General features: G+C 43.1%; 1 protein-coding gene across 1 annotated transcript in view; it reads right to left on the bottom strand.

Annotated features, from left to right (window-relative positions):
* LOC8041009 (MAM and LDL-receptor class A domain-containing protein 2) overlaps positions 1 to 12,413 on the bottom strand; it is a 204,514-nt gene that overhangs the window by 54,349 nt on the left and 137,752 nt on the right. Inside the window, exons 37-39 of the mRNA XM_040210465.1 lie at positions 11,963 to 12,047; positions 5,178 to 5,333; positions 1,096 to 1,352 (exon numbers count right to left, since the gene is read on the bottom strand). Of these exons, the coding sequence (XP_040066399.1) occupies positions 1,096 to 1,352; positions 5,178 to 5,333; positions 11,963 to 12,047 (498 nt within the window). The remainder of the gene's footprint in view (positions 1 to 1,095; positions 1,353 to 5,177; positions 5,334 to 11,962; positions 12,048 to 12,413) is intronic.

The following is a 12,413-nucleotide window of genomic DNA, read 5'->3' as shown; positions in this document are numbered from 1 at the left end:
AGACATAACACTGACAGAGTACAATACATTAAACAGAATATGATGCCTGACCGAATAACAAAAGCACCCTTAGGATTGCATTCCAGTAGGACGAGGAATTCGCCAACCTTTTTGAGAAAAGACTTTTCAGCGGTGTTCACCTGAACGCCGCCTTTGAAAGTGTGACAGGACGGGCCTCGAGGCAGTGCGCCTTGAGCTGACTTACTGCCCCTACGTTACATCAGTGTTGTTGATTTGTGGTGTCTTAGGAATGCATGCCTCGGTAATTTAGTAGAATCAGCATGTTGGACGCCATGCCAGGAATAGCAGTAAGTGAGGCTCTCCCGGGGCTGAAGATCTATAGTATTTACAACCTTAGTAAACTAATTCCTTACTTTATTTAAGTACCAAGTATTGAATTGGTGATCAAATATTTCTGCAAGAACCCAACTAGCCCTGAGGGTTATGAAGACCAATACAAAAGTTTAGTAAGCTAAATCTCGCAAAATATGCAGTAGAACGGCTTGCTTTGAACTGAGGTACGTAGAGCCTCGGCAGCACCTTGACTGAACACGCGGTTTCTAACATGGCGCGCTGACCACTCTTATCGCATCATTGTTGCCTACAGTATGAGACTACTTTACAAAAACTAAACATTATGCTGATAGTCTTTTTCTCCTAACAAGCAAACTATCATTCATGGAATAAAGTACATTATTTTCAAATGTCCATAAAGCAATACTGGCGGGTGCCATATTTTGGGCATTGCTTCCTGGGCAAGGCGTGTGATTAGATCAGAGTTCACGCCTAGCGCTAGAGCAGCACTCGTGTCAAACACATTTGTAATATAGTACAATCCACACGCTGACGCAGTACTTGTGTCCGATGCGTGCTCAGCATGACGATCAAAATATGGCGGCCTCTGAGGACCTAGAGGAGGGTGCGCACTTTAGAAAGGATCACGTAATGCGGAACCTAAATGAAGAACTCCCCGCTTATCTAATAACATGATGCATGAAAGGTAAATGTGTACTTTATTTTAATCAGTTACGCCACTAATAGTCAATTAACTGGCACCGGAGACCAACTAAACGAAAGCCAAAAGCTATGTCTCACCTTATGAGCCCTGTCGGCGTAGAACTCCACGTGGCCCCTGGCCCAGGACCTTCCCTGGGGCCCGGATCGCGTCCAGAGCAGGTTGCTCGAGTTGTTTTCCATTCGGAGCAGCAGATTCAGCGTGCCGCTGTTGGGGTGCCGCATACTGTACCAGAAGGAGAAGCAGCGGCCCTGGTTGTCTGTGGCATCCACGCGCTTAGAAACGAGGTGTGCCCTGGCTTCCTTGTTCAACGGGTTGGTGGCGAACATATAAAAACCTGGAATGTAGAAAGATGTACATGGTAAGATCAAACTAAATACGCAGGTGGCAAACCCAGGCGTCATGAGATTAAGCCTTGCTACTGCCGGTTTATACGCGGCTTCCTATTTGACCTACACCTCGACCACCTGGAATTATCAATGTTTGTAAAAGACGTCCTTTTACTCCATTAAATATCTTCACAGACGGACTGCGCCAGCTCAGTATTTGGACCCAAGCCCATGTCAAGCATCAATTGCCGCTTTTGTTTTACACGAGGACAAGCAGAACTCTGATGCAATACTGACGTCCAACTTGTGCCTCCGCTTAATGTCATTGAAATTACCATACATACGCGTGTAATGGCCGCAGGTATTTGTTTATGATTTCGGTCGAGAAGTAGTGGTGCGGCCATTACACGGAAAAATATGAAAATGTTCTTTTGGAAATCATTTCTTTTCGCCGAAAGTTTCACTACTTGCTCTTCATTGCATGGAAGTGCTCACACGCCTTGGTAGAACAAGAAAACGTTTATGGGTATTGCATAGACAGGTGTTCAAAGCCATTTCCACTCGTCCGTCGTAGATCACTCATCTTCGGAACTTGTCTCGGCGTCCGGCGTCTCGGCGTCGTCGACGCCGAACTCTTGCCCAGCTGCTCTTTTGCTGTTGCCTTAACTAAAGGCAATAATTTGAGTTTAAAGCCGGCCGTGTAACTCGTGAACTTCCCCATCCATAAGCCTGAAGTGGGTGACAGCGGGAAACCGGGTGTTCTCGCAAACACAAAAGAGATGCACTGCTTCTGGTTCGAAATTGTTCAAAATAAAGCGAGAGGCGCAAACAGACCGGATAGAGCACTGATCTCTATGATAAATGCTGGATCGCGTTTGCCCGCTCCGCGAATGCGGCCACTGGCGGCCATTTTTTGGGGTAGAGTTATATCACCTCTATCCAATATGCAGCTGCTGCAGCCACTATCATCCATCCATGACAGACAGCGTTGTGGCAGTTGTGGTAGCAGGCTGCCATCAAAATAGCGTGGGTGATATTTCGTGCTTGATTGGAATTGTTTGACGAAGCATTGTTGAAACGCGGCGTAAACGGTAGCCCGATCTTTGAGGCCCCGTTGAAAGTTTCACGAAATCGCAGCACCGCGGAAAAGCATCACAGCACGCATCGAAAGTCGCATCGTAAGAAGCATCGAAAGTAGACGCCGGTACGGAGTCTGCTTTCGATGCGAGCTGCACTGCTTTCCCCCGGTGCTTCGCTTTCGTAGAACTTACGCGGGGTCCTCAAAGATGAGACTATCATTCACGCCGGGTTTCAAGAACCTGCTTCGTTGAACAACTTCAATCAAGCACGAAATATCACCCACAGTACAGTGTACTAGATCCACGGCTATTTTATGGCAGCCTGCCGCCATAGCGCTGTCCGCCATATTACCTATGATGGCTAGAGATAATATAACTCTACCAAAAAGATGGCCGACCGTGGCCGCATTCCAGTCCATAGACGTAGCTGGTCAAACGCGATCCAGCAAATAGACATGGATATCAGTGGGATAGAGTGCCTCAATGTTGGCTGCCGCAGCCGGGTTAGCGCCACCTGCCGACAGTAATAGAAAGAATAAAAAAGTGATTGCCGCATTTACGGTTTTAAAATAGTAGGTGCGGCCTATACATGGGTAATTTTTAAATATATTTTTCGGCTCATTTTTGTTTAAAGTTAGGGATGCAGCTATTACACGATCGCGGCCATTACACACATATATACAGTACGTAGTTATTCTAGTGTACAGCCCTTGATTAATCTAGGTGATATCGCCCAAGCACGCCCCTTAAGTTTTTTCTCACTTTGATCCGGTGTAAGGCCAAGCTTCACCGCAGCCCACATCATTCTTCTTCGTGAGGACATAAACCGCAATTGACGAGGATAGGAGGAAGATACGAACAGGCCGAAAAGCTTTTGCCCTGCTCGTATCTTCGTCCTGTCGTTTTCCTTAAGACTAATTTTTTCGCAATGTTTGTCCAACTTGCCCAGCAGTTAATTTCAACACCTCATTATCTTCGGTGCTAAAACCAATTATGTGTTATCGGTCGTAAGTTCTCTTTAATAAAGCGCGTCCTGTAGTCCTTTGGTTGTTAGACGATGGAAACCATACTACCCATCGTGGTGTTTTGTTTAACTTTTCTCGAAAGCCGATTTCTCCTTCGTCAAGGAATTGTGGAGTTTTAAAAACCGCAGAAAATCATAAGGTGAGCATTGTTATGATCACCTGAATCCTGATGTACAATGAACCCATACTTAGACTTGTTGCATCGGCCGTACTGCCCTCCTTTAGCTGAGATACAATACTTGATCAAATATTATTTTGATTTTGAAACGTTTACGTGTTCACTAAATAATTTCTTCTGTAACCTTTTTACAATTTTAACAAATCTCGTGCAACGTTGTGAAAATCCGAAGTAAGTGCGCTCCCCGGAAATAATCATGTACGGGAGCACGTAAAGGTCTCTTCAGATGCGTAAATGGGATCGTTGGTTTGGATCTGTCTTAAAGGGAATATGCCAAAAAAAAAAAAGAGAATAAGTTGGAAGGTAGCCTCATGCGCTAGGTTCCCGTTGCTGCCTTTATTTTTTCTTTGTTTCTTGGAGTAAAATTATGAAGAGAGTGTCGCTTCGATACCATGCGCTGCCGTCGGTGTTTTCTAGCATGTTGCGCGAAATGTTTGGTAGAAGACTTAAGCTTTAGCACTCTAAAATGCGTAGTCGTGGGTGAAGCACTACATATTGATCAAGTTGCACGATGAGCTCGGCCAAGAAATTTTCCAAAACATTTAGGCGAACATGGCAGTTCCTGCCCAAACACGGTTCATATATAATCCTTTTTACAGATGATGGCAATTTTATTCTATTTAATTATGTATGATTTCATAAACACTTAGTTTTGCCTATTCAGTCATAAAACGTTTGCTAATTTTTGCGTAACGAGCCATTTTGATCACCTTGGTTTCAAGACGGAGGTGATAAACTTTGGACATCTGAACAAATTAGGATAGTCTAGAAATTAGAATGGCAGAATAAGAGCAGATGCGTCACAAATTAGCGTTTATTGATACCGTAGTTTGTCTCTAGATTCGATGGTCATGTTGGCATAGTGCGAATGTGTATCAGTATCAGAATGACTGCAAGCAAACATATTAACTTATTTGCCGTACTTAATTTGATATGCTGATAGCCGACAGGCCTTTCTTAAAAAAAACATCCCTAATATGTCTCTACTTCTGCTTTAAAAACACTTTCATACTGACACCGTTACCTAGTAATAAATTTCGACATTCATCAACCTGCATTGTAATTCGTTAAAGATTTCTTCAGTAAGTCTAAACACCTTCTTGCTGCGTATAGGTATGAGGCAGGATGCAAAATCATGTGCTGTTATACACCGTTTTCCAAAGTGTTTTGATTGCGCCTTTCTGTCACGTGGCAAAAATTCTTTGACTACCTCAAGCGACGTAAGGTCGTTTTATTTACTCAGGGTATCATGTGAAACTGTGGTATCATGCAAAAAGTTATCGCAAGACACCGCAAGGTAACAGTGACGTCGCTTAATTGTTCTGACATCACGTGCGATACCAAACCAAATATGCAACAATCATGACCCTATATTGGCACCAACCGCTTGATCGTTGCAAGCCGGCGTTATACTTTAGTATCAACTTTTCGTAACACTCTACATTTGACAACCTGCTGATAAAAGCATTCTGGTTTAGGGCCTGATTCGATAAAAGCATTATGCTTTAAGGCGAGGTTCGATTCGAGAGATTATCGGCTCACTGTACACACCTGTGTGGCCCACGTCTGCGAAAGGAGGCTGCCAGAGGCGAGTAACCTGTCCGAAACCGAACTTGACCCAGTCCAACTCGTCCTCGAGGTTCTCGGGGAACCAGCCACACATATCAGAGGCAATGAAGCTGCAGGTAACAAGCAGGCCAGCTTCGTCTGGAAAGAAGCAAGAACAAATAAAGGAAGAATCGAAATCAACGCGTAATTCAAAGTATGAACTTCCGCGGACAATCTAGAGTTTTGTTGTTTCATAAATTAATTCTTCAGAAACTATGAAAACTATACGCATATTTTTTTTTCGCCCCTCCTTCTGAAAGGGCTGACTTTTTTTCTGTGTGTGCAAATTCCGATATTGATTAGGGTAAAAACTACAAAAAAGAGGGCATTTTGCGCTAGTAAATATTATCCCAAGTTTTAGAAAATGAAGAATTTCAGAAAAAAAAAAAAGAAAAGCTAATCACTGGGATAATTCAAAGCGCGACGAGTGCGTGACTTCACGAGGAGGCCAAAGAAGAGCCCCTGTTGACCCAAATAAAAAAAAGCACAAAAAGCACTTGACAGTTGTACATAAAGAGAGGTTCGACCAACGTTCAACGAACTCACACACAGGGTCCCGGCGTAAAGTAGCGAAGTGTGCTGCATAATGTGCGGCACAACCAATTGAAGGAGTGGTAGCCGTTTTGAAAGTAACGCGTTACTAGTAACGACGTTACTGGTAACGCGCTATATTTTTCGCTAACGCAGTAACGTACTCGTTAGTATTCTGAATGACTAACGAGTAAAGTATTTCCGTTACTTTTTTACGGTATCGGCTGTCAAATTTTGTTACTCGTTCCTTTTGACCAAAACTGGTGAAATACATTAGCTATTTGGGAAAAAGTCACGACGCCTGATCTAACGTTTAGAATAGCCGATCTTGTGCATAAAACTGGAGACGGCAGGGAACTAAATTTAGGTCACTAAGCTCAATGGAGGATCTACGTTCTCTGCTCCAGGGGCAACTTCTTGCGCTCGAGCACGCAATGCCCAGGCAATGCGGTATCTTGCTGCTGAGACTTCTGAAACTTCGATTTCCTAAAACGGTGGTTTCCACTTATCAGTCCATCTATTCACCCATCCATCTCAATATCTTGCACAAGCTTATCGCTGAACGGAACCAGCATCCGTCCCAGTAAACTTAAAAAAAAAAAAAAAACTTTTCTGACCAAGAAAAACATCCGTTAAAAAGCGACACTATCTTGCTTTTCCAAGGCGGAAAAAAACTTACGGCTACCAGCTAATTCAGTTCGTCCTCCTTTTCTTTTTTTCATAGTGTCACCACTTACAGTGTTTGAACGAACGACTGCGTTACAGCCCCCACCCCTCCCTCTTCCCCCTCTGCTTTGTGCAGCAGAGGCGGACAGCGGGGGGAGGGGGGAGGAGGGAGGTGGGAGGGGGAATAGGAGAAGAGAGACATCCGTTTTAAACAGTGGACACCTAGTGGCGAAGCGATTTGCTCGTTTCTCTAGTTACAAAAAAAAAATAGAAACACCCTTTGAGGAATTTTTTACTCTCGCTCCCCCTCGCTGCCTAAACGTTCCTGACCCACTTTTGTACACAGAATAATTTTTCACTTGATTAGTCTTTACTTTCCTGAGGTCAGAATTAAAATATTAAAAAAGTTTTAAACCTGTAAAACGTGTGCTGGTAACCGGTGTCCTGTTTTAGGTAGTGAAGTAAATCAGACTCTGGTAATAGTATGAACCGGACTGTTACTAAAAAACGGCGTAAAGGTGAGGGGTGTTGGTTGGAATCCCGGAGAAAAGCTCACCGGAGAAAAGCTCACCGGAGAAAAGCTCACCGGAGATAAGCTCACCGGAGAAAAGCTCACCGCAAAACCGGCGGATGCGGAGAAAAGCTCACCGTCCATTGAGCGTATGCGAAGAAAACCTTACCGATTTTTTTTCTTCTTTTTTTATGGAGGTTGTTGGGTCAAGCGTAACATATGTCAATTTATTATCATCAAAATTCATCAGCTTTGTATAAAAGAAAATGTCCTTTTTTGTAATATTTTTAAGCTTATTAGGTATATTGCTTCCAAATCAATAATTGCGGGTGAGTGTTTTCTGTGGCTTACTCTCTAAGCAACAAAAGCCTAACTGAAAACTTTATGAACTTGAAAACCTAAAAATCTAAACTGTAAATACCGAAAATCAGAAAGTGCTTGCGCAACAACGCGATGCCTGAAATGATAAAAACCGCCCAAACGACGAAGACGGAGTGAAGACCACAAACACGACAGGACGAAGCTGTTCTCGGAACTAAAGTTTTGTTAGTGAAATTAACAGAAAGAAAACAGCGTAGGCGGCATTGATTACATTAACAAACACCTAGTTATCTATTAGGCACTACACAATATTTGGAGCTGAAACGGTTGACACACCGCTATTCATATTAGCTCGCAAAGAACAAACCTCTTTATGTGATAGAGCTACCGACGGCGCACTGTCAGCTGTCAATATTTTTTTTTTTTTTTACCGGAGTACGATGTTTTGATTTTATACTTGCGACTTCATTATTATACAGAATGGGTGCTTACTTATTTCCGAGGAATTAGTAAATATCCCCAATGAACTTCAAGAATATTACAAAAAAGAGGACATATTTTTGGTGAAGTGACGAATGCGAATTGTGTTAAATTGCCACGTTTGACGCAGAATCCGCTAAGTTCAAAAAATCGGTGAGCTTTTCTCCGCATCTGCCGGTTTTGCGGTGAGCTTTTCTCCGGTGAGCTTATCTCCGGTAAACTTTTCTCCGGTGAGCTTTTCTCCGCCGCCCGTTGGTTGGCTGGTTGTGTTCCAGAAGTCCCCGTTCGCATGCCGCCAAACATATGTACTGGAACACAAAAGTAACGTAAAAGTAACGTAAGAGTAACGTTCGTTATTCTTGAGAAGTAACGGTAACGGTATATTGTTACGTTTGTAAAAAAGTAACGTAGCTCAATAACGCGTTAATTTTTACCAAACTAACGAGTAACGCTATTTCGTTACTTTTTTTCGGTAACGGGCACAACACTGAGTGGTAGTAACACGGCATGCAAGTGTTCCGAGAAGCGTTTGGCCCATCAAATCGGAATGAGCAATTAAATGACAACAAGAAGATGCAGCGATCGCACGCGCGGTGACGCGGCAGCGACCCTATTGAAAAATATAATTTGTATGAGAAATGTGCGCGTCAAGTAAACACATATGAATCATACGATACAAGATATATAAAAACCATGCACAACGATATAAGAACTATATACACACTATATAATATATATAAGAACATGAAATCACTATTTAAGAAACTTATGACAAGTTTCTTATAAATTTATTTTAGGGTTCTTAATCATATTATATGTACGTATATATATATATGGTGGCGCCCCAGGGGTGACCGTCGCGGGGATGCATTGGCTCGTTGGGGGCCATCAGCCAAGAAGACGTCGCCCGTTCAGGGCCTATTGTAGCCACCGTCCTGAGCGCTCAAGAGCACTTTGTATTTCGCCGCCCCGCAGGTGCAGCGGGTTCAAGTTGTTTGCCATGTGGAAACGCGTAAACCGCCCCCCCCCCCCCCCTTTTCTCTTTTTTTTTTTTTTTTTCCCCTAGTTTTGAACTTTTTTGCGGCAGCGATATGCCCTCACTTGTAACTCATCTCCTGACGAAGCCGAGTCTCTCGGCGAAACTGTCGATTAAACTTCCGCTGTTTGTTGTTTTTCACCGTGAGTTTTTCACTTCGTTATATATATATAAATATATATATATATATATATACAGGGTGTTTTTTTTATTCTTACACATTTGTTTTAAGAAAAAACGTGAAAGCTACAATAATGCGGTTTGTGCAGATGGGTTTACGGCCAGGCGGACATTATGTGGGTGGCTAACTTTTCGATAAGTCGGCTAATTAATTAGAATTCGTTAATCAACGTTTTAATTACTTAAAATCAACATGGTTTCAATTAGAAAATTGCTGAGCATCATCGAAAACCCCTAAATCAACTATTTTTAGCAGGATATAACGCCGGGGCAGCATTTTATGGCGTCCTGTAAAAACGCTCTATTTGGACGCATTTGTAGTTTTCGGTTTCTTATCAGAGCGCATCTACGCGCCCGTGATCCTTCCCCCCGGTGGTCGCAACGCGAAGCCACCTCCTCGCCTCCCTCGTAAAATAGAGGGAAGTAGGGCGCACGTGTGTTGCGCGTCTCAGCCACTGGGGAGGAGGACCGCGGGCGCGGTGATGCGCTCTGATAAGAAACCAAAATTTAGAAACGCGTCCAAATGGAACGCTTTTAGAGAACGCCGTAAAATGCTTCCCCGGCGTTATATCCTTCCAAAAATAGTTGATTTAGTGTTTTTCAATGATGCTCTACTAGTTAATTAACAAATTCGAATTAATTAGCCGATTTATCGCAAAGATTAGCCACCCGCATCATGTCTGCCCTGTCGTATGACCCACCTGCAGAAACGGCATTAGTGTAGCGTTCACGGTTTTTTTTAACAAATGTGTAAGAATAAAAAAAAACATCCTGTATATATATATATATATATATATATATATTGTAGTATTCATATGTGTTTTTTGGACACAAAAGATTTCTCATACAAATGACTAATTCACTAAAGCAAGAGCGCGTCGTCGGTTGAGCCGGGGAGAGAAAAAATGGACGCATCTGCACGTGATGAATGATGTTGATTGGGGCGAAGCTCTAGTGGTGCTGATGATATTGATTTTATTTTTCATAGGTAGTTTTGAGTTCCCGGTTGCGTTTCGACTTCATTATTACTGCTTTATGCTCGGTGAAATGCAGAGCCAGCGGTTCTTTTAGCGGATCAGCTTGGATCCACTAGAAGCCGTGAGAACGCATCCCGACCGCTTATGTGAACGGTCAATGTCAGAAAGAGAATGTGTGGTATGGATCCTGGTTATATACGCATTTGAGCATTTGACCTCAGCGCCCTCTTGTCTATAAACGTTGAGCCAATGCATGCAAAGTTTAACACGATTATATACGCATTTTACCGCAGCGCCCTCTCCTGTATAGACGTTGCGCGACTACATGGCACGTTGGAGTGTAGCGTAGTGGTTAAGACGTCTACCTGGTAAGCGGGGCCCTGAGTTCGAACCCCGGTACGGGCGTACATTTTTTTTTAAATATACATTTGGGTGGGCCGATCCCGGCGGCAGTGCCATCGATTGAGCACGGTCGCCGGACAAGGCTAGACACTAAGGAGCTTCGCCCCTAAAACAATGTGGTGTGTTTGCCGGGAAACAGCCACGTGGGTGAGCAAGGAGCCGATGAACTTGAATGCCGCAGAGTCAATAGGAATAACAGGATATTTTATTGCCTTTTCACAGCTTGTTTGTATTAGGCGTTATGAGCGATTACTCTGGTAAACATTTTGTGCATGTAAAAAAAAGTCGGACCAAGAAATTGTATAGGAGCTTTGACTAACATCCGAGCGGGGAGCACTATTGGAGCAGAGGGAACCAGTTATTAGTACGTTAACCCATGGAAGGCTGTGGGTCCCACACTGAGGTGTGTTAGCCCTCCGCAGGCTTTTCGTAATTTTTAAAATAATGCTAGCAAGATACTATTTGCATAATCCGTAAACATGTGTGTCATGAGTAATTTTGCCGCATCACATAAATTTCAAGATAAATGGTGTGACCAAGCGAAACACCAAGATTTCGTAGAAGCTGCATATATGGTGCCTTTTTTAATGTATTTTAACTACAATGGTAAGGTCAAAGTATTTCGATAAAAATATTCTGCTCGTGAATCCTTAGGGAATGCGTGAACATGACCTTGGAAAATGCCACTCACGCCCTCCACCATATGTAAACGCTACCGCTGACCCCTTCACTTTTCTCTTTCCGGCTTTCTATTTTGATTCCCCCAGTTTTGGCCGACTTTGTTTACTCTGTTAGGTGATTAGTGTTAGCGTTTCCTAAAGGGTCACCCTTTAGGAAATGTTTTCCAAGGGTCACGCTAACGCATTTCCTAAGAATTCTCCAATAGATCTTGCATTAAAGTTTCCCGTCGAAGCGGTCTCGATGAGCCAAGATGGTGTTGGATGACCCCTCTTCGCCTCAGCGTCTTTCGCATGCAGATTGGCGTCGGCTTGCCGCTTCTTGCGCCGTATTTCTGCTTGCCCAGCTAGGCGCTGACTCCGATTAGCAGCAGCAGCATCCGCTGCCTGAGGCTGCTCTCGCTGTTCAGCGGTTTCCCACGCGCCCATTGGTGTCCGACCCGTGACGCCGCCTTCCTCTCGCCTTTGTCCGAAAGTGGACGTGGTCAGCGTTTCGCTGTCATGTAGGTAATATTGCTAACGCCTTAATTAACATTTCAATAATATAAGAAAATAAGTAATTAGTTATGTGCGCTTCCACTGCAAGGTGTGTTTTTAACGAAAAAAAAAATAAAACCACTATATATAAACTCCGAAAGACAATGAAAACTTACAAATAAAAAGAACGAGCTCAAGGTTTTAATATTTTAATTGACCAGACGTTTCCAGCGCCAAAACCGCAAATGGATTACTTGATGTCTAAATTATTAAAAATGATTACCACATAAATACAGTAATGAAATAGCAGTTCCTTCGAGTGCAAACGTTGCTCTCAACTTATGAATGTAGTACAGATACTCCTGAATTATTACACTAGATTTTGAGGAAACACTTATGTTCGGCCTTGATCTCAGGAGCGTCGCAGTAGCGGTATATAGGTAATGGAAAACAAGTATGTCGCTACGTACATGTTTCGCTGTCCTTGTCTGGGTGGCAACCGCGGTACTGGATACCGTCAATGCTGGCATTTTCGTGGTCAGTCATAAAGTAGAACTGCAAGGAAGAAAAAACAAATCATCAGGACACTGCTGCTGATGCTTTAAATGCAAATGCATCACTTTTTCATAGCTTTTATCTTGTTGGAGGTTTACGTGGTATAGGGAAGAATTGTTGAAGAACATAACCTGCAAACACCTCCTTTTATAGAGAGACAAACGTGTTAGGGGGAAATAAAGAGAGCCTAAATTGAACTCGACGCAAATAGTTGCCTTCCTCTTTTTTTTTTTTTTTTTTCAAGAACGCAGGGCTAAACACTCAAATAAATGTGGTGGAACCTTTAACTCGGGGTACTTCCTTGGCCTCGAATAGATTTTGTAATATTACTGATGTGATGTTACGAAACGTATTTAATTACCTCCT

This window comes from Ixodes scapularis, unplaced genomic scaffold, assembly GCF_016920785.2.
Source record: "Ixodes scapularis isolate PalLabHiFi unplaced genomic scaffold, ASM1692078v2 PGA_scaffold6__148_contigs__length_123643588, whole genome shotgun sequence".
NCBI lineage: Eukaryota > Metazoa > Arthropoda > Arachnida > Ixodida > Ixodidae > Ixodes > Ixodes scapularis.
Note: the sequence above shows the minus strand (reverse complement) of the source record. Positions and strands in the feature narration are given on the sequence as shown.